The sequence below is a fragment of the Suillus clintonianus genome (genome assembly GCF_016758775.1).
Source record: "Suillus clintonianus strain FC179 chromosome Unknown DEU56scaffold_20, whole genome shotgun sequence".
NCBI classification, from domain to species: Eukaryota; Fungi; Basidiomycota; class Agaricomycetes; order Boletales; family Suillaceae; genus Suillus; species Suillus clintonianus.
Genome location: NW_024539244.1, coordinates 502010 through 519474, shown reverse-complemented (window position 1 = coordinate 519474; position 17465 = coordinate 502010). Strand labels below are relative to the sequence as shown.

Sequence of the window (17465 nt, the reverse complement as noted above, 5' to 3'; positions counted from 1 at the left end):
AAGAAATTGTCGAGTGCCACCGTACGATCAGCTTGACAATTTTGCGCTGCAAATCATTGCCTCTTGCTTTCAAACTTTCCGTCATCATACGGCCCAACTACTAAACTGCTGCACGACATCAAGATACAAAACTAAACACCAGAAAACATCAAGTACAGACAGCAACGATAGCAATGTGATTAGCGTGTATACGGGAGTGAAATAAAGATAGCCCAAAAGATGTAAAATGGCAAATGTTGCACGACTCTATGCGCGAAAAATCCAAGATAAAAGAAAACAGATCGTCCATGGGTTGATGAAAGACAAAGAGGCCAAAGAGGCCCACCGGCATTAAGCTCGTCATTTCCTTCGCCGCTCGTTTGCTATTGTCAGCATTTTCACTAGGCTTGATTCAAAGACAGGTTTTGTCAAGATGCTAGTAAAAATTTAGTTGGATTTGAACATTATGAACTACGGAGCCACATACTGGTTTACACCCGCCTCGGAGTATTCTTTTTGGTCGTTGATGAGCGCATTACCTGCTTCGGCGTCAGGATACCTAAGGGCACAATTCAACCGTAGCACTGACCGGTAATTCCAACGACGAAATCGCCTCTACCCATTTCTCGAAGTTTGGAGACTACCTCCAAACCAGTCATAATTGGCATCTGATTGTCCAGAAAGACAACATCATATGAACTAACTTCGCCATCCTCAGCCCCTTGGTCCTTTTCACTGTCATGACTAGAGTCAAAGACTCTGGAATTAGGTCCATAATCGGTCTTCGGAGTTCCGCTGGTAATCATTTCCAACGCAATCTCACCATTCTCAGCGGTTGAGACGTTGCATCCCAATCTCGTCAGCATTCGAGACATGACGGTGCGAGTGAGACGGTCATCGTCAACGACCAAAACAATGATTGGTGGGTCAAAACCAGCCATGGACCCCTTGCGACTCACGGGCAGTGGTTGAGACCCCGATGTTTGGGAAACTAGCGACGGCTTTCGAACTTGTGGATCTGAACGAGTTGACATAGATGGAATAGCTGGCAGCGGAGTAGCATCAACAAGGCTCTTCGGCGAATCTGCAACGACTGTAGGTGAGCTGTCGATTGAGTGGTTTTCCATTCGAGAGAACATCCCCGGACTACCCAGGTTCTCACCAGAACCATCAATGGGTGGAGTGGGCAGCGGAGGACCAGGTTGGGCGGCTGACGAGAGTTCACTGGTTGTTCGGGTGAACACATGAGATTCAGAGCCGTCAGTTGCATTTGGTAAATTAAACTGCACCAGGCCCCCTACAATCGGATGTTTGCTTAATATGATGCACACAGAGCATGCATAATGCTGACCTTTATCCATCATGGTCTGTGTAATGTTCGTCGAGACAGCCTGCGTTGGGGCACGGCTTGTCAGAAGATCCACTGATAGTGGCCCCGCTAACTCAAAATTTCGTTGCTTCTCGCGCAGAGTCGACTCCGGGTCTGGTTCATCGACTACTTTAACTCCCACTCCCAGCGCTGTTGCAAAACGTGTACATAAACGATTAAATCCAGGCTGAACAACTTAGATAACTTACGTAGCTCAACCCAAAACGTCGACCCATGACCGACTTTAGAACGCAGGCCTAGCCGACCGCCGCTCAGCCTCACAATCTGGCGGACGAGGGCCAAGCCGAGACCAGTGCCCTTGCCGCCTTGTTGTCTACCTTGTTCTGTCTGATTGAATGCAGCTGAAAAAAAGTGAGCGTTTCGCGATGACTTCACGAGACGATCACTCACAAAATAGCTTGCCCTGTGCCATCTCCCTGGGCGGAATTCCATGTCCCGTATCACTAACTTCGATCCGCACAACGATTTGCTTCAGTGGGCCCTTCTTTGTTGAGGATTCCACGACTTGTACCCCACTCCCCATCGGATCATGTGGAGGGTCAGGATCATCAGCAGGAGCGCAGAGTACCTCCTCGATCGCATCTTCGCCCATATCAATCTTTGGTCTTGGATTGTCGGAAGGTTGTGGCGCTGGGTGTGTAGGGAATATCAGGCGTGTAGAACATATCACCCTTCCTCCCGCAGGAGTAAATTTACAGGCGTTGCTGAAAATGAAATGTTCCAGATAATCTTGATAGGGCATAGATAGATGCGGACCTTGCGAGATTGTTGATGATCTGTCGCAGCCTAGTAGCATCCCCGAGAACGATACCGTCCTCCTTGTTATTCAAATACTTCTCGAATTCTGTCATGTTTTCGCCTGCGGCCTCGTATGCTGCTTGTCGCGCGACCTTGTCGATAGATTCGTCGAGACAAGTCACGAGTTCAAGGTTACGGGCGTCTGTTGCCATGCGCAGTGGGATGAACAACGAGCGCATGACAGCATGAAATGCGTAAGGTTTAGACAAGATTTCAAACCGACCGCTATCCATGCGATTACTAGGAGCAGTGTCAGACATGGTTCCTAGAGGCCAGAAATCCACTTAAACAAGTCAAGCATGTCATTAAGAACTGCTGAGAAATCAGTTGGCTGCAGAGAATGAACGACGACGAACTTGCCTTTGGACATCATAACCAAGCTGCCCCCTAATGCCATAAACTCTATTTCTTGCGCTTTAGATACGGCGCATGATGCCTCCATATTCTGCACGGCGAGAACTAGGCGCTCGATCAGCGCTAGTTACATGATTGTGCCTGGCGACACCTACGAGCTGTGTTCAAGGGTACTCGGACCTGTAAATTTCCGGTGAGTCAGATAAGGGTAAGAAGATACTGTACTTATCATGGAAGACGTATCTACCAGCAATAGTCAGTCAGCAAACTATGCAGGCATGGGAACATGATGCGCACGACGTAAGCCTCCTCTTGGAGTCTGCTTCTTTTCGCTCATTGATTTGAGCCTTCTGGGTAGCCTTATACTGGCCTTTGAGTTGCTCTCGGAGAATAAAGAGACGCCGTTCGGACTGTGAATGTGAGAATACAAAAATAGGTATACTCGTTTCTACTTACATTCTCGTGCATGTAATGCACAAACAGGAGGAATGTGTGGTATAGGAGAAAATTAAGCATGTCTGAAATTTCTGGTGAGCTAGTGGTGTAAAATTAGAAACGTTCAACGCACGTTTGGTCCATATTGGCTTATATGGCAGGATGAGAGTACTTGAGCTGTGAAATATCAGTATAAGCCCTAGCAATACATGAACTAATGCACATCTCACATGATCAAGAATGACAGTGACCCCACCATAGCGGCAATTCTATCCATCCTCATCCCAAAAAGTGCGATAGTTTGTAATGCAGAGGTATAGCTAAAGGCAGGGATGAGTGGTTTTGAGGTCGAAGACTGGCATAACGCACTAGAATGTTCCGAGAAAATCCTTTGTTCCGCATGTATTATCTACACTATAATATCCACACACATATCTTTACCAAGCGTTAAAGTCTCCGTAAAGGGCATATCGCTCAGGCTTACATTGTCACAATCTCATACAAACACCTCGGGGGTGGTCAAAAATGTTGTACTTGCGAATTACCAATATGTGACGCTCACCATGACCAAGTCGAGATCATCAAAAGCAACTGGTAAGGTATTGGACGGTCGCGTGGGAAGTCGAATATAACCAAGAAGAGGAGAGGAATTGTATGCGCAGGTATGAACTACCAAGATACCATGAACATTGCAAATGCACGTAGACTCAAATCGTACTCACACCCCATATCCATGATTTATCAAGCACGGTAATAGGCGTGGCAATTGTTGACGCTCCAATGACCCAGTTGGCGATGAAAAATATGGCCGACCAAATTGCTAATAGCTGAGCAAGGGGTCAGTTACGTAGCAGACAAGTTCAGAAGGCACATTACCTTTCTAATACACCAACGCTCCCCCTGATATCGTTCTTCCGTCTTTTCATCATTGAAGTGAACGTGAAAGAATTTATGCACTGCCGGCCAAACTTCCCAGCGGAGAAGAATGAGAAATTGGCGGAAGGGGCCACCATCATCTCGGAACGTGGTACTGTCATGTCCGACGCTTGCACTAGTGCCTGCACCGATGTGAGCCATGTGGCTATCCCCTGATATTTCTGGAGTGTATTCCGAGTGGTCTGGCGAGTTCTTCATATCCTCTGTCCAATCCCGGTCCACGACAATTTCGTCGACCTCGTCAACGTCGGCGTCGGTACCATCCTCTGTCCTTGGCCGAACTTGACCGCTGTCAAGAATACTATCGACAATGGCAGAGGTCAAGGACGGGGACTCGGTGCCCATATGCTTCATGAACCATTCCCAATATCCACGAAGACCGCGTATGATCTTCTGGCGGCCTGAATCTGCTGTAGTACTAGCCTGTGTGACAGGAAGTGGCAAGCCCGGGAACACCTTGGGTTGACGGGTAGGCGCCGTGACGCCTGTCTTTTCTTCAGCAAGTTGGGATTGAGTACCATCATTGAGCTTGGACATTGATGCAAGGCAACCGGCCGAGCACCATGCGGAAAGTCGTATATGAGGTCGAACGTGGCGATATGATGAAAGGTGTAAGATATCCGAGGACAGAAACTGACACGAAATGGCATCATAAGCCCATTATCTCCCCATAGAACCCGCGTTCAAGGCCCGCTCGGAAGCTTAAGCCTTCTTCTTCTTTGGTGTCATCGTGGAAAGTCAATACATGTACTTGTATCAGTAGACAAGCGCGCGCGTGGTATGATAACACTGACAACACTGCTACAGCGGGAAATTCACGGTAATCTTTTGCTGCGAATGCATCATTTAGGCTCACGGAAGCTTCCTGAAGATGATTCACTACCACGTATGTGTTGTGCGCAAACGACAAGCCATTTACACACTTCCTCGGTACACTTAGCGGAAGATGTAGGGGAAGCCTGGACCAGGTACGGCACGTGAACACAAATGTGTCCAGCTCCGACATATGGCTATCACACTTTACTCATGGCCCGCGCCGCGAGAAAAATCAGACATTTTCATTTGTCTCACTCCTGTTCTCGTGAAACCGTCCATGAAAATACAGACTGAAATTTAACAGGCGTGGTCTTTGTCTTGTGGACTAATATTGGTGCTTTGTGTGAGCCGGCGGGAATATTCGCGCCCATCGGAGTTTGATTACCATGCAGGCTTCTGCCTTTCGTGGATCACACCTTCTCCACCTCGTTTCCATTCATCGTACAGCTCATCCTAACCACAACAACACAATAAACCGCTAAGGTGAGACAAATTTTTACGGTATTCAACTTATTCGAGGTCCAAGGGCCTGTTCTCATCCCTTGCAGATTTTTCGAGCCACCTTTTTCAACAGGCGCTTATGACAGTCCAAGTCACCCTGAAAAGCGGGGAGAAGGTCAAAATCAACGGTAAAAATCAAACTCCTTTCTATATTTTCTACTGACATCATTTTGAATTGAATTATGAAGATCACGTATATTGTTCTCCACCATGGTCTGTTCGAGATGGTACTCCATACTCAGTGGCCCGCATCATGGAGTTCCTGCCACCGGAGGGGGCAGGCAAGGGAAAAGGGAAGGGAAAAGAAATATATACCCGAGTTCGGTTGGCTTGGTATTATCGCCCAAGCGACGTCAGTGATCGTCCAGTCGCTGATTCCCGCCTCCTTCTCGCCGCCATATATTCAGAGATCTGCGACATAAACCAACTTCGCTCCCGGTGCCACGTTTTGCATAGGGATAAAATAACCGACCTAGCTGGATGGAAGAAGCGTCCTGACAGATTTTATTTCAATCGTCTTTTTGATCCTTATATCAAGAAGGAGTTTGAGGTTATTCAGGCGACTGACATTCGGAATTGTACGTACAACTTCTCGTTACCCTCACCGTTTCCAGTCAACATTTTCTTGCAGTGCCCGATAACGTCAGACAGGTTTTGACTTCAAGATACGAATATGTAGTGGCCGAGAAAGATGTGGTCCCCGATCTCACCGACACTCTGCGGTTATGTGCAACCTGCAGCGAATGGTGTGCAAAGTACGTTCTTAATGGAGAGTATATTTTTATTTTGCGCATATATTAACATTGTGATATCAGTCCTGACACAGTAGGGTGTGATAGATGCAAGAATTTCTTCCACATGAGCTGCGTTCAACCTCCACTTTTGGCAAAGCCATCACGTGGTTACGGCTGGACATGCGCCCCTTGCTCCAAGCGCCATGAAGAAGAGGTAGATAAACATGACGTTCGGCATCCGACTCCCATCACGAAGCCAAAGTCTAATGCACCTGCTCCACGAGGCCGAGGACGCCCGCGCAAAGACAGGAGCCTCGCGGAAAAGGAAGAAAACGTCGAGATCAAGTACTTCAAAATGTGGCCGTTCCGGTACTTTGGGTAAGTGTATGCGCCTGACCGCATCCCATACGAGATAGATATTTAAGAGCGAAAGCTGACCGCACATGTTCCCATAAAGGCAATACACAGTGGCAGAAGATACGCTTGGTAAGTGTGGATTTGATACAGGCTATTTGGAGCTTAGTACATCTGGACGGTAGATCCTGACGATCTCATCTTCCCTCGATCCGCTACCCGTGTTGGTCCTAAATATCAAGCTACCGTTCCAACGACGCTTGATGTGCCCTCGCCTACAGGTAGATTTTTTTATCCTCTTAGCTCGGGACGCTGCTCAAGGCAATTTAGATCCGGAACAGCGGGGCGGAGACTATACTGTAGAAGTTCTGAGCGCGATCAACACCTTGACAGATGAGGAATGTACGTATTTTTAGCTTTCCCTTGGCTTAGGTAAACAACGTTGCTTACTATTTTCACAGTCATCGACTGTGGGTGCTTTATGACCTTTTGGGACTGGGTTTACTAAGATAACATTTTCAGTGGAAGTATGGAAGGTGGCGTTGAGCAGGAAACAGGAAAATATGTATAGCGTCGACTGGCTGACCGAGGCCTTCAGGCGGTTTTCTCAAGCATATTTGTTGGGTCGTGGGTGGTCCACTGTTGATATGAGTGGTACTCCCACCCGTCCAGAGAAGGTAAAGTTCCAGAGAAAATTATTGTTGGATTTTTAGTGAGAAAAATCTGACTGCTTCGATAGTGGAAGAAGGGCGAAACGAGACATACCGACCGGGAGTGGACCGCAGATGAGGTGGCTGCTTTTGAGGATGGCATCTACCACTACGGCGCTGAACTTCGAGCCGTGCACGACGAAATTGGTACTCGTTCTATGGCCGAGGTTGTGCGGTTTTATGGGCAGTGGAAAAAGTGGGGGTGATTTTATCTTCTCTGATTTTTATTTTCTTATTTTTCTTGTCCAGCTCGAGACTAAAGGAAGAGAATGAACAAATCAGAGCCGCGAGACTCAAGGCCAAAGACGACGGCAAAGATGAGGTACCCTCCGCCACTGCTGCCGTTGCCGATCAATTCTCCGACGACGAAGGTTCAGTCATGCCTGGATTGTCCAGGCATAATAATAGCTGTGGCGCATGCCGCACTCGTGAATCCGAGAATTGGTGGAGAGCCCCCAAGGGACTGGCCACTGATATTCTCTGCGATACTTGTGGAACGAACTGGCGTAAATACGCGGACCTCAATGTCCGTCCAGTCCGTGAGGACGCTCTACCGTCTAGCAAGAAGGGCTCGGATAAACGTGAGGGGACACCCCTCAATGGACCTAGTACGAAGCGAGTGAAGGTAAAAGCGAGCGTACCCTGGCACTTCAATTTGTTTATTTTCGTTTTCTCCCAGACCTCAGCATCGGCTTCCGTAAATACGACACCTCCCCCTAATGTTCCATTGGCCCCGCAGCTTCGTTGCTTGGCATGCCAGAAGAATGGTCCAGTAGGTAAGGTGCTGAGGTGTAGCCAGTGTCAATTTCGAATACACGCAGGTGAGATCGCTGTTCTAATCACGTTACACACCAATTCAACACCACAAATATCTAGCATCTTGCGGCGTTCACGTGGACAAGAGCGCTGTTGAGTCGTGGATGTGCGACATTTGCCAGAACCAAGAGACCCTGGAATCATCTATGGTAAATTAACAAAAAATCGATTTATTTCAGCCGTATAATGGTGACTTGTATTTTCTAGAACACTGACTGCTTGCTGTGCCCACGGCGCAAATCCAAGAAGAAAGCCCAATTCCCCAACGCTGATTCTTTCCTACGTGCTTCTAAGCCTACAGAAGGGCAAGGGTGGGCGCATGTACTGTGCGCTGTCTTTACTCCTGAGATTAGCTTCTCGGATGTTTCGCAGCTCCGGCTCGTTGAGGGTATCAGCTCTATACCCAGACAGAGATGGGCATCTGTAAGGACGCATCCGTTTTCTCTATCCTTGTTTAGTTGACACGATTCACCAGAAATGTACTCTATGCAGCGAAACCAGCGGTGCAGTTATCCGATGCAGTGACTGTGTACGGGAATACCATACATCTTGTGCTTGGAGGAACGGTCACCGTTTTGGCTTCGAGATCCAGCCGGTACGGTCTTTTATTTTTTGTCGTTTTGCATCATGGGATAATTATTGCAGGTGCGCCATCCACGTCGGGACGGTATAATTACCACCTTCAAGGGTGAGACTGGCAACATGATTCCTATCGTATGTTGCCAGGAACACGACAACAGGCGGGAACTATATGATGTATGTGAAACGGATGAGACTGGAGAGGTTAGTGTCGATCAAAATGATTCACCTGCTAGGATCACTGACGCGGTACAGACTGCACTGCAAGTTTACTGCCGGACCTATAAACAGGCGCCTGTGACTCAAGCGCATGCTCTACTTCGGAAGGCTAGGAGACTCGACCAAACTCTGAATATCCGCGCGGACGGCAGCTCGTTGGTTGATGTTTCGGCTGAGCCTGCGTTGGAATGCGATATGTGCTCTTCGCAATACTCCCCTGCATTCTATCCGAGCGAACATTACTCGGGTCGTTGGCGGTGCCACAAATGCCACTTTGAGCACCGAGCGAATGGGGTTGGCTCTGGCCATTCACCTGCTACAAGTCTTTCTCCCCTTGATGACACAATGGATGTTTAAATAGGGTTACTTGTCTTTATTTCCCTGTGGCATGTCCGTTGGATTTTGCATGGACTTTGTACTGTATACGTTCAAGAAAGAACTTTGATCGTTACTTTAATACTTGGTTGTTGAGGCTGTTAAGTTATGTAATCGGGATTGTCATTGTCACACGATTTGGGACGAAGTTGTGTTGTTCTGTCAAGTATTTCGCTCCGTCACCGGGCGGCTCAGTATCTGCCACGCACTGAATCGCTGATTCTACTCGGGGCTACTCGAGGCTACTATTTTCATTTCTTGAATGCCTGGTGTCGTTGTTCTTCCCCTACCATCACCTAGTCTCGCAGGATTCGGTCCAGAGACTCACAGCGGAGCTTACCTGCATCGACAACCTATCGATCCTCCAGTAGATTCTCCGACTATGCACAATGGCGCCTCATCTTTAGGATCTGTCTTGGAGATCAAGGAGCGTGCTAAAAGCGTTGCGGAACGTAGTAAGGGTTTTAGTGCCAAAACACTCCTTGGGTCTGCTCGTTCCCAGTTACACTTAGCTCACTCGAGGGATGTCGCTCGTGACCCAAAGGCAGCTCTGCATGCCCTTTACATAGCAGCTAGCCTGATTACGACTTATATGAACCACTCCGACTACGCCGCCGACAGGACTAAGGGGAACCCAATTCACCATGAGTTCCTACAGTTCTACCAGGTTCGCACTAAGTCTTTAGTGCCGAATGCCATCAAATAATATCATCCACAGGAATACGCGGCTTCTCTGAACCGTATCAAGAGCCTCGAGAAGGAGCTGGGTGATCTTGAGAGATCGACCACTGCGTGAGTACTGCGCACAAAAGATTGACCTTCGTATTTATTTACTCTTCTTTCTTTCTTCATAGTGTGTCACCTCATCAGGGAGAATTACCCAATATAACATCGCTCGCAGATCGCTTGAAGATGCTTGGTCAAAACGGACTTGTTGATTCCACGACGAAACGTTATTCACGGGAAGTTCCCCTTGGGACCACTCCTCCCCTTTACATCCCGGATTCAGCCCGCCCCAATCGACCGTCGCCTTCGTTATCCGCTACCGCTGCTCTCAGCACTGCATCTTCCGCATCAAACTCTACAACACATTCACCATACGCAGTCGTCCCGCCGTCGTCATTTGGGCCACCGTCCCCGACGTCTACTGATTCGTCAGAGGAGACGGGCCTTGATCATGTTGCGTTCGGTCTTGGTGGGGCCGCTACAGCCAAAGTAGATATACCAAGTGCAGAGAAGGATTTGGGAGGTGCATCAACATTCGAATCATCATCACGTCTCTGGAAACCTGCAATAAATGACGCTCTTTCTGGCCTACCTTCATCACCTGAGCGCCGGTTTCCGGAATTGCCGATCGATACCACAGGGTAAGCGCATTCTTCCAGCCTGTATCCAGTATTGATGTCCCGGTACTAGGTCAACATTCGAATCAACTTCACACTTATGGACACCTCCAATAAATGGCGCGCTATCTGGCGCACCTACATCACCTGAGCGCCGGTTTCCGGAACTGTGGAACGATTCCCCAGGGTAAGTATAAGTTTTTCCACCCTGCGTCCAGTATATTGATGTTCCAGTACTAGGCTACTGCTCAAATCCCACGATTCAGAAACATTCAGTGACACTCCCGCTTCCATAAGCCGCGCGAACATTCTTACGCACATCCCGTCATCCATATCATACAGCCATAGTCGTCCTGATAGTGTACGTGGCATTTGCCCTGATTTGATTACACGTTGCTCATTGTCCCACAGACACCCCGCACACCTCCCGTTATACCCCATTCACTTACAAACGGTCCTGCGGCGACATTCACACCTATACAATACCCCTCCTTCTCAACCACAAGTTATTCCTCTGCTTCTAGGTCAGGGGGTACGTCCTTAATATCTCAGCCCCCAGCGATTCCTCCGCAAGCGAGCATCAACCACTCTCCCCTTGTCCGGAGGCGAAGCGACTACGTCGAACAAGGTTCTGGTAGTGCGTCGTTTAGCGCCCGCCTCCCCATCGACTACCCCGATCTCCCTCATTCTCACGTTATTCGCCCTCCCCCTCCATCGTTCCAGCGGCAGCATTCTCACTCGCAGTCATATTCCGTTAACACATTTAAGGAGCCTCCCAAACCGCCCACAATACCGTCTACTTATCCTGTGACATATTGGTCCGACATGCAAATCGTCACGGTTGGCCTCAAGAATATGGGAAATACATGTTACATGAATGCTACAATTCAGTGTCTCAGTGCCACGGTGCCATTTGCAAGATTCTTCACTGGTGTGTATGAATGTTGATATCCACACCCAAATGTAGGGCTTACGGGAGATGACTCTGATTTAGAAGGCCGGTGGAAGCAGGCTGTCAATGCAATCAACCCCATGGGAACGAGGGGGCTTCTCGCATCAGCGTTTGCAAAGATTCTCTACGAAATGTCGCATTCTGAGCTTCCGCATCTGATCCCCGCTGCGTTCAGGGTAAGTTTGGTGTTTTCGTTGGTGCACAACTCTGACTTCGTTGGCAAGAAATCAATATGCACGCATGCTCCTCAGTTCTCGGGATCTGACCAGCATGACTCGCAAGAATTCCTCACCTTCTTGCTTGATGGCCTCCATGAGGACCTTAACCGTGTCCTTCAAAAGCCATCCAATGGAACCACGCCTGAACGTGAGGCCGAACTGGAGCGACTTCCTCAGTCGATTGCCAGTACACAGGAATGGGAGATATACCGAATGCGGAACGATTCACTTATTGTAGATTTCTTTCAAGGACAATTCAAGAATCGGTTGGTGTGCTTGACGTGTCGTAAGGTGTGTTCGGATTTATATTGGACGTTCTTAAACACGTGACACTAACTTCATGCAGACATCGACGACGTATAATTCCTTTATGTATCTTTCGCTTCCCATGCCTTCCGTAAGAGGCCCGTCCAAGATATCTTTGCAGTCATGCCTAGACGCCTTTGTCAAAGAAGAAGTGCTCTCGGGATCGGAGGCTTGGTATGGTGCTGCTCGTTTTTTGTGACATTGTTCTCATTATATTACTAGGCACTGTCCGCATTGCAAAACTCTGCGCAACGCCACCAAACAGCTTTCGTTGTCACGCCTTCCACCAATCCTGCTCATCCACCTGAAGCGCTTCTCGCATAAAGGGGTATTCACAGACAAGATTGAGACCGTCGTCGACTTTCCTCTAAAGGGTCTGGATTTGACGAATTACATGCCTTCAGCGCCACCCCCTGGGATGCATAACGGTTCAGCAAATGGTATTGGCACTGATGATCCGCGAGTGCAGACACCACCATATAGATACGATCTATATGGCGTGACGAATCATTTTGGAAATTTAAGCAACGGTCATTGTGAGCTTTACCGTTGTTGCTATGCTGCCCTTTTGTGAATAACTCGGTTGTCCAGATACCGCTTACATCGCTTCTCGTGGAGGATGGGTTTATTGTGACGACAGTCGGGTCACGCCGACTGATGCCAAGGACATAGTGGTAAGCTTTTTGATTTACCGGTAAGATTTGATCCTGACGATTTCCTTAGGGACGCCCAGCATACGTGTTGTACTACAAGAGAATCAAATCATAGATTATTTAAGGATGCTTATTTGGATGTTTATCTTCTCGGGTCAAATCAAACTTACATCGCTATACTTGCTGTCATCCCCTGTAGCTCGCCTGTCACTCCTTACAGTTTGTTTGTTTCGATGGAATTTTCGTAGTCTACATGTATGCTCACATCGATAATGACATCTTTTCTCGCAGTCGCGATGGACTACATTGATTCGTTACCGGCCAGTCACGGTGGACACCATAGTGTACATAGAGGCCTGGTGACGATCAATCCAAGACGAGAAACACATCGTGGGAGGACGGCCATACCATTGTGTATTGAAAACGATAAACAGACAAGTCGACATATTGCTAAGGAGCAAATTCAAAAGCATATGCCAAAGGGTCAAAGGATGACTGTCTTCCTTCTATCGGTCTGCATACGGGAGATTAACGATCTGCCATAATGCTGATCCTCGACTTGATCAGCGAGTGAGGGCTGGGTTAGTGGTGGGGATGGGAGCAGAATGTACATCACATTCAAGAGAAAAATCTGCATCAAGAGCTGTCATTCTTGTGACTGACTATCAGAAGTCAGTCCGGCCGCCTGTTATCCTCCCGTAGCGAGAAGATGGGTTAGTGTTGGCATCTATCAAAATTGCATGTAAGTCCCCATGGGAAAGACTGGGTGTAAGGGACGTGCGAGCCTAGAGAGCCGAGGAGAATAGGATGCGCGAGGAGACACGCAGAAAATGTCAAGGTAATGACACTTTGAAAGTCGCATTTTTTGCATGGGCAATACGGGTAATATATGATGGAACTCCATGGCTCTGCATTAAAATCCAATCCCCAGTGCGAGAATAAGCAAACCTGATGCTGAGCCACGTCTGACTGGTGAACCCGTCTGGCTAATGCATGGGGAGCGATTAAGATTCGAATTTGTGACATCGTCACAGATTTTATTTTGTCACGCGTTAACATTTGAATGCACGTGACCGCGTCGCGTCAGAAATAGTTCAACAGCGGCGGCGGCGACAACCACAACAAACAGTCCAGCACCACGATTTCCGACCGACAATGGCCGACACACCACGAAAGCTGGTGCATTGGGCTCTCGATGTATCTATCTCTGACTTTGGATCACCATGCTCAGAAGCAACATCCTCCGATTCCATCGCGTCAACATCCAGTCTGCAGTACATTAACTCTCAACTTGTAGCACATGGATTCACCCATTCACCCGGGCTCTCCTTTGAAGGACTCTCAAACTCCGATTCCGATCAGCTGGCAAGGTGTCTGCTTGCGATGATAAGCCAAAGAGTGGTGCGTTAATGCAGTCGTGTGATAGCACAAGTGACACCAGTCTCATCCAAGACTTTCTTTGAAATATTAGAATGATATGTCTCGCGCTGAAGATCTATCGACCAGTCTACGGACTCTCTCCTATGACCACGAGCGGCTCATGGGGATGCATCGTTCAGCCACTGAAAAGGCAGCCAATGCAGAGCGCGAAACAAACGTTTACAAGTCACGACTTGTGTAAGCATTTGGTTGGTTCCGTCAAACGTTTAATCTAAATTGTGTGGCAGAACGGCCTCCAAAACCTTGGCAGCTTCGGAATCAGCCCATAAGCAAACTTCAGCTGAGCTTCAGCGGACGCGCTCCTCGTTGATCGCTCTTCGGGCGACTCATTCAACGGAAATAAAAAAGAAAGAGAAAGACGTCGAGCGCATCATAGAAAAATGGTCAAAGCTTTCCGACATGCAGACGAAGCTATCGACTTCGTCCTCAGGATTGACTTTTCGATGTGGCAATGCCGACGTGGTGAGCGGGTCTGAAACCCTCGGCAAGGGAAAGGGATACCTTGAGATCGCTCTTGAGCAAGCTGAAACTGCTCGCGCTTCACTAGCTGATGAAACTTTGACGTTACAGCGGCTTGTTGTGAATGTCGCGAACCGACTGCAGTCGGTGCTGCATGAACTGCGATACTTATTTTCACCTTGTGATGAAGAGGTGTGGCTCCGGTTTCAAGCGCAAACCGCCCTGCTAACCTGTCCGTAGCCTGCAATAATAACGCACAGCGTATTGTTCCCTATAACGCCTCCCAACGCTGCCAGTGACAGGCTTTCTACTCTCTTCTCCTCAGCGCACGGTGTCCTCGATGACATTTCAGAGCGCCTATCACAGCGAGCTGCCGCACCACCGGTACCAGACTGCACCAAGGCCTCAGATGCTTTGGAAAATCAACGATTACAAGGCATCATCGATGACTTGCGCTCAGAACTTGGTGAGCCTCTGGACGCCATCGGGTTCCCTTGTGTATAGCTAACAAGCATCCGGAACAGATGAAGCCAAGAAGCTCCATGAGAGGCATGTTGCAGAGACTCAGGTCCTATTAATGCAGATTGCATCCCAAGATTCACCTACAGAACCCGATCCAAGGGACGTAAGCGTCGAGCTCATGACACAACCAGAACGAGACCTTGCCGCTGAGCGCCTTGAGCGAATGAAGACCGAACTTGATGAGGAGCGGAGAAAGTTTACCAACGCTGCTGTTAGACTTGGCAAGGAGAAAGCCGCTCTGGAGGTAAAAATCCAATACCTGCGTCCAACGCATGTACTGATGACCGCACTCAGACTGAGCGTGTCCAGTTCCTTGAGGAGAAGCGTTCGTGGCATGTCGAGCAGATGCTCTCCGATCTCTCACCAACACCTGCCCTAACTTCCCAACCTGTACCTCAGTCTCATAAGATCAAGTCACCTCGAAAGTCGCCTATGAAGCCCAAGGTCGTCGGCAAGGTGGCAAGCAGAAAGACCCGAGTGTCCCGGCGCTCCTCGTCATTCTCGATCCCACCACCAAGCAAAGTGGAACCTGCTTACGAAACGGAAGTGATTCCTATCGCTATCTCACCGGCTGCCTTCGGGGCATTAGGCAAAAAGTCGACCTTGGCGCAGTCTATTTTACCCTCAGCGTTCGTGCTCCCTCCTCGTTCACCCCGGACGTCCTTGCCCCCTGTAGAGGCATTCCTTCCTCCAGTGATAACCACGCATCAAGCACCGTCAGGAGGAAAATTGTATTCATCCATTGACACCGAATCAACTTCCACTTCGAGCTCTGATGCTTCCTCGTCAAATTCCACGTCACCCCCTGCTCCGGCACGGGCCGCAATACCGAAAATTGTCCTCCCATCACCTAAAACACCTCCTGCTCCTGTTGTGAACACACGCCGTCCATTCCCACTTGCAAAGCCTCTTGCACCACACATGTCACATGCTTACTCGCCTGCCAAACCGAGTCCACTCTCTCGCATTCTCATGCTTGCGAACTCTCCTGACAGCCTCGACGGAGTATCAGAAGCGAGCGAAGATTCTCCGACGTCTGCTGTTCCGCCGTCCGTTGCTATAACGAACACATTGTCAAGTGAATCAGAATCAGACGACAGCCCCCTGAGAGAGAAGAAGACCGAGCCAAATGTTGTTTCTCTACATCCCTTCAAGAAAGCGCCACCCCCTGAATCGAAGCGCTTTTCGACGAAGGAGAAGGGAAAGACCCAAGCGGAGTTTGTCATACCTGGAAAACTAAAGCCAGAGAAAGAAAACCGCGACAAGGTCCCTCGAAAACCATCTCCTTCATTGCCTCCTCCTCAACCAAAGCTGAAAATCAGTAGCTTAGCTGCTAGCAAGCCTGCACTGAAACTACCTACCGGAAAGGGTGGTGCAAGGAGGGTATTGATTGGAAGTGCCGAAGCCGCTCCTTTGCCTGGATGGAGAGGATGAGAGGCATGCCCCCACGTCCATTATTTTCTCCTGCTGCATCATTATGATACCCCTACGGTTTTCATTGTAAACATCCATTTGCCCCTATGTAATAATGTATGCAATAACAATGTTTCAAAACAGGAAGTATTGAAGATAGGCGCTCACTACCAGAGTCAAATGAATGTCTTACAGTGAGGAATGATGAAAGAAGCGAAGTGCTTCTCTGCCAAGGGGCCGCCATTGAATTAATTCCAACAGGCGGGCTGGATGATCACAAAGTGCTATCTCCTGCGGATTGATGCCAACATTCCGCCCATTGATAGAGTAGAACCTGGTATAGCTCGAGGCCTCTAAAAAACTTATCTTGAGGGACGGCTGGGATCTGAACGTCAGTGGCATACCGAGGAAGATCATAGTGTCCTCGCAGGGCATCCGCGGCAACCAAACGCAGATGAGAATTATACCGATTCCTGGGCAAGAGCGTGAACTTTTTCATGTGCTCTGTGCGCGGTCAGCAGACCCACCGCCGACGGACGTCTGTATGAACCAGCCTATTTTCTGGATATCATTCCACTCGATGTGATTGTTGAAAAGTCTGGATGCTCTGGAGAGATGAGGAGTCAAAACTACTAGAATGTCCTAACAGGGCGAACATATTTACCTCGTGGGATGCTCATCTTCGTCCCCGAGTACTTGTCCTCGGCTTTCCAGAGAGCAAAGCAGGAACTTGCTTATCAGAAATCAAAGTTCATCAGACACCTGCCGCATACTTCTTACCTTGAACTCACATTGACGTCCGACTATCGTGTGGAGGAACGATCAAGTGCTGTATTGCATCAAAGAGGATGGTGAGAAAAATAGAACGAGGCTGGCTGATGATCATTCATAGTGTCATACCTCCTAAGAGGGAACACCATGATAGACATTCTACATGCGATGATCACGGTGCCGATACTGACCTGTTTTCAGGCCCTGGCCGGGTGCGGCCGCCACGCGGATACTCGATTTTTAAAAGAGTATTTCGATGCAACATGTTTGCCCGACTAGAAAGATATGTCAGTCGTGGTCAATACCAGGTACAGATATAGATCGTTAAAACTTCACCAGTCACACTGCCGTGGATTCACGGAGTATACTTATGTAGTAGCCTCAATCTCCCC

The 17465-nt window shown here is 48.7% G+C and overlaps 4 protein-coding genes across 4 annotated transcripts; 3 read left to right on the top strand and 1 right to left on the bottom strand.

Annotated features, from left to right (window-relative positions):
* Positions 1–101: 101 nt before the first annotated feature.
* DEU56DRAFT_791320 (Tco5, signal transduction HAMP domain histidine kinase) lies at positions 102–4842 on the bottom strand. Its single transcript, XM_041352653.1, has 21 exons — positions 4687–4842; positions 3833–4606; positions 3679–3783; positions 3519–3625; positions 3441–3464; positions 3326–3391; positions 3187–3276; positions 3090–3133; positions 2978–3039; positions 2819–2931; positions 2751–2764; positions 2677–2703; positions 2528–2626; positions 2458–2479; positions 2126–2407; positions 1760–2073; positions 1558–1710; positions 1331–1498; positions 569–1276; positions 467–518; positions 102–415 (listed from the first exon to the last, which is right to left on the bottom strand). The coding sequence occupies exons 2-21, from the start codon at positions 4427–4429 to the stop codon at positions 340–342; spliced, it is 3123 nt and encodes a 1040-aa protein (XP_041210743.1). The 5' UTR covers positions 4430–4606; positions 4687–4842; the 3' UTR covers positions 102–339.
* Positions 4843–5131: 289 nt separating this feature from the next.
* Positions 5132–9128, top strand: DEU56DRAFT_791315 (uncharacterized protein). Its single transcript, XM_041352652.1, has 18 exons — positions 5132–5191; positions 5257–5337; positions 5398–5787; positions 5841–5964; positions 6025–6321; positions 6401–6429; positions 6483–6578; positions 6628–6699; positions 6759–6767; positions 6820–6974; positions 7037–7203; positions 7257–7632; positions 7687–7828; positions 7884–7972; positions 8031–8246; positions 8299–8418; positions 8469–8606; positions 8658–9128. The coding sequence occupies exons 2-18, from the start codon at positions 5289–5291 to the stop codon at positions 8976–8978; spliced, it is 2790 nt and encodes a 929-aa protein (XP_041210742.1). The 5' UTR covers positions 5132–5191; positions 5257–5288; the 3' UTR covers positions 8979–9128.
* A 130-nt stretch (positions 9129–9258) lies between these two features.
* DEU56DRAFT_910703 (uncharacterized protein) lies at positions 9259–12583 on the top strand (the record flags this gene model as incomplete). The annotated part of the gene is made up of 12 exons (XM_041357212.1): positions 9259–9663; positions 9715–9788; positions 9851–10363; positions 10413–10526; positions 10580–10700; positions 10751–11270; positions 11307–11467; positions 11516–11800; positions 11856–11989; positions 12038–12351; positions 12407–12489; positions 12539–12583. The coding sequence occupies 12 exons, from the start codon at positions 9259–9261 to the stop codon at positions 12581–12583; spliced, it is 2769 nt and encodes a 922-aa protein (XP_041210741.1).
* A 992-nt stretch (positions 12584–13575) lies between these two features.
* Positions 13576–16447, top strand: DEU56DRAFT_884196 (Afadin and alpha-actinin-binding-domain-containing protein). The gene is made up of 6 exons (XM_041356153.1): positions 13576–13869; positions 13940–14085; positions 14136–14559; positions 14608–14833; positions 14892–15133; positions 15184–16447. The coding sequence occupies exons 1-6, from the start codon at positions 13624–13626 to the stop codon at positions 16321–16323; spliced, it is 2424 nt and encodes an 807-aa protein (XP_041210740.1). The 5' UTR covers positions 13576–13623; the 3' UTR covers positions 16324–16447.
* The last annotated feature ends 1018 nt before the right edge of the window (positions 16448–17465 follow it).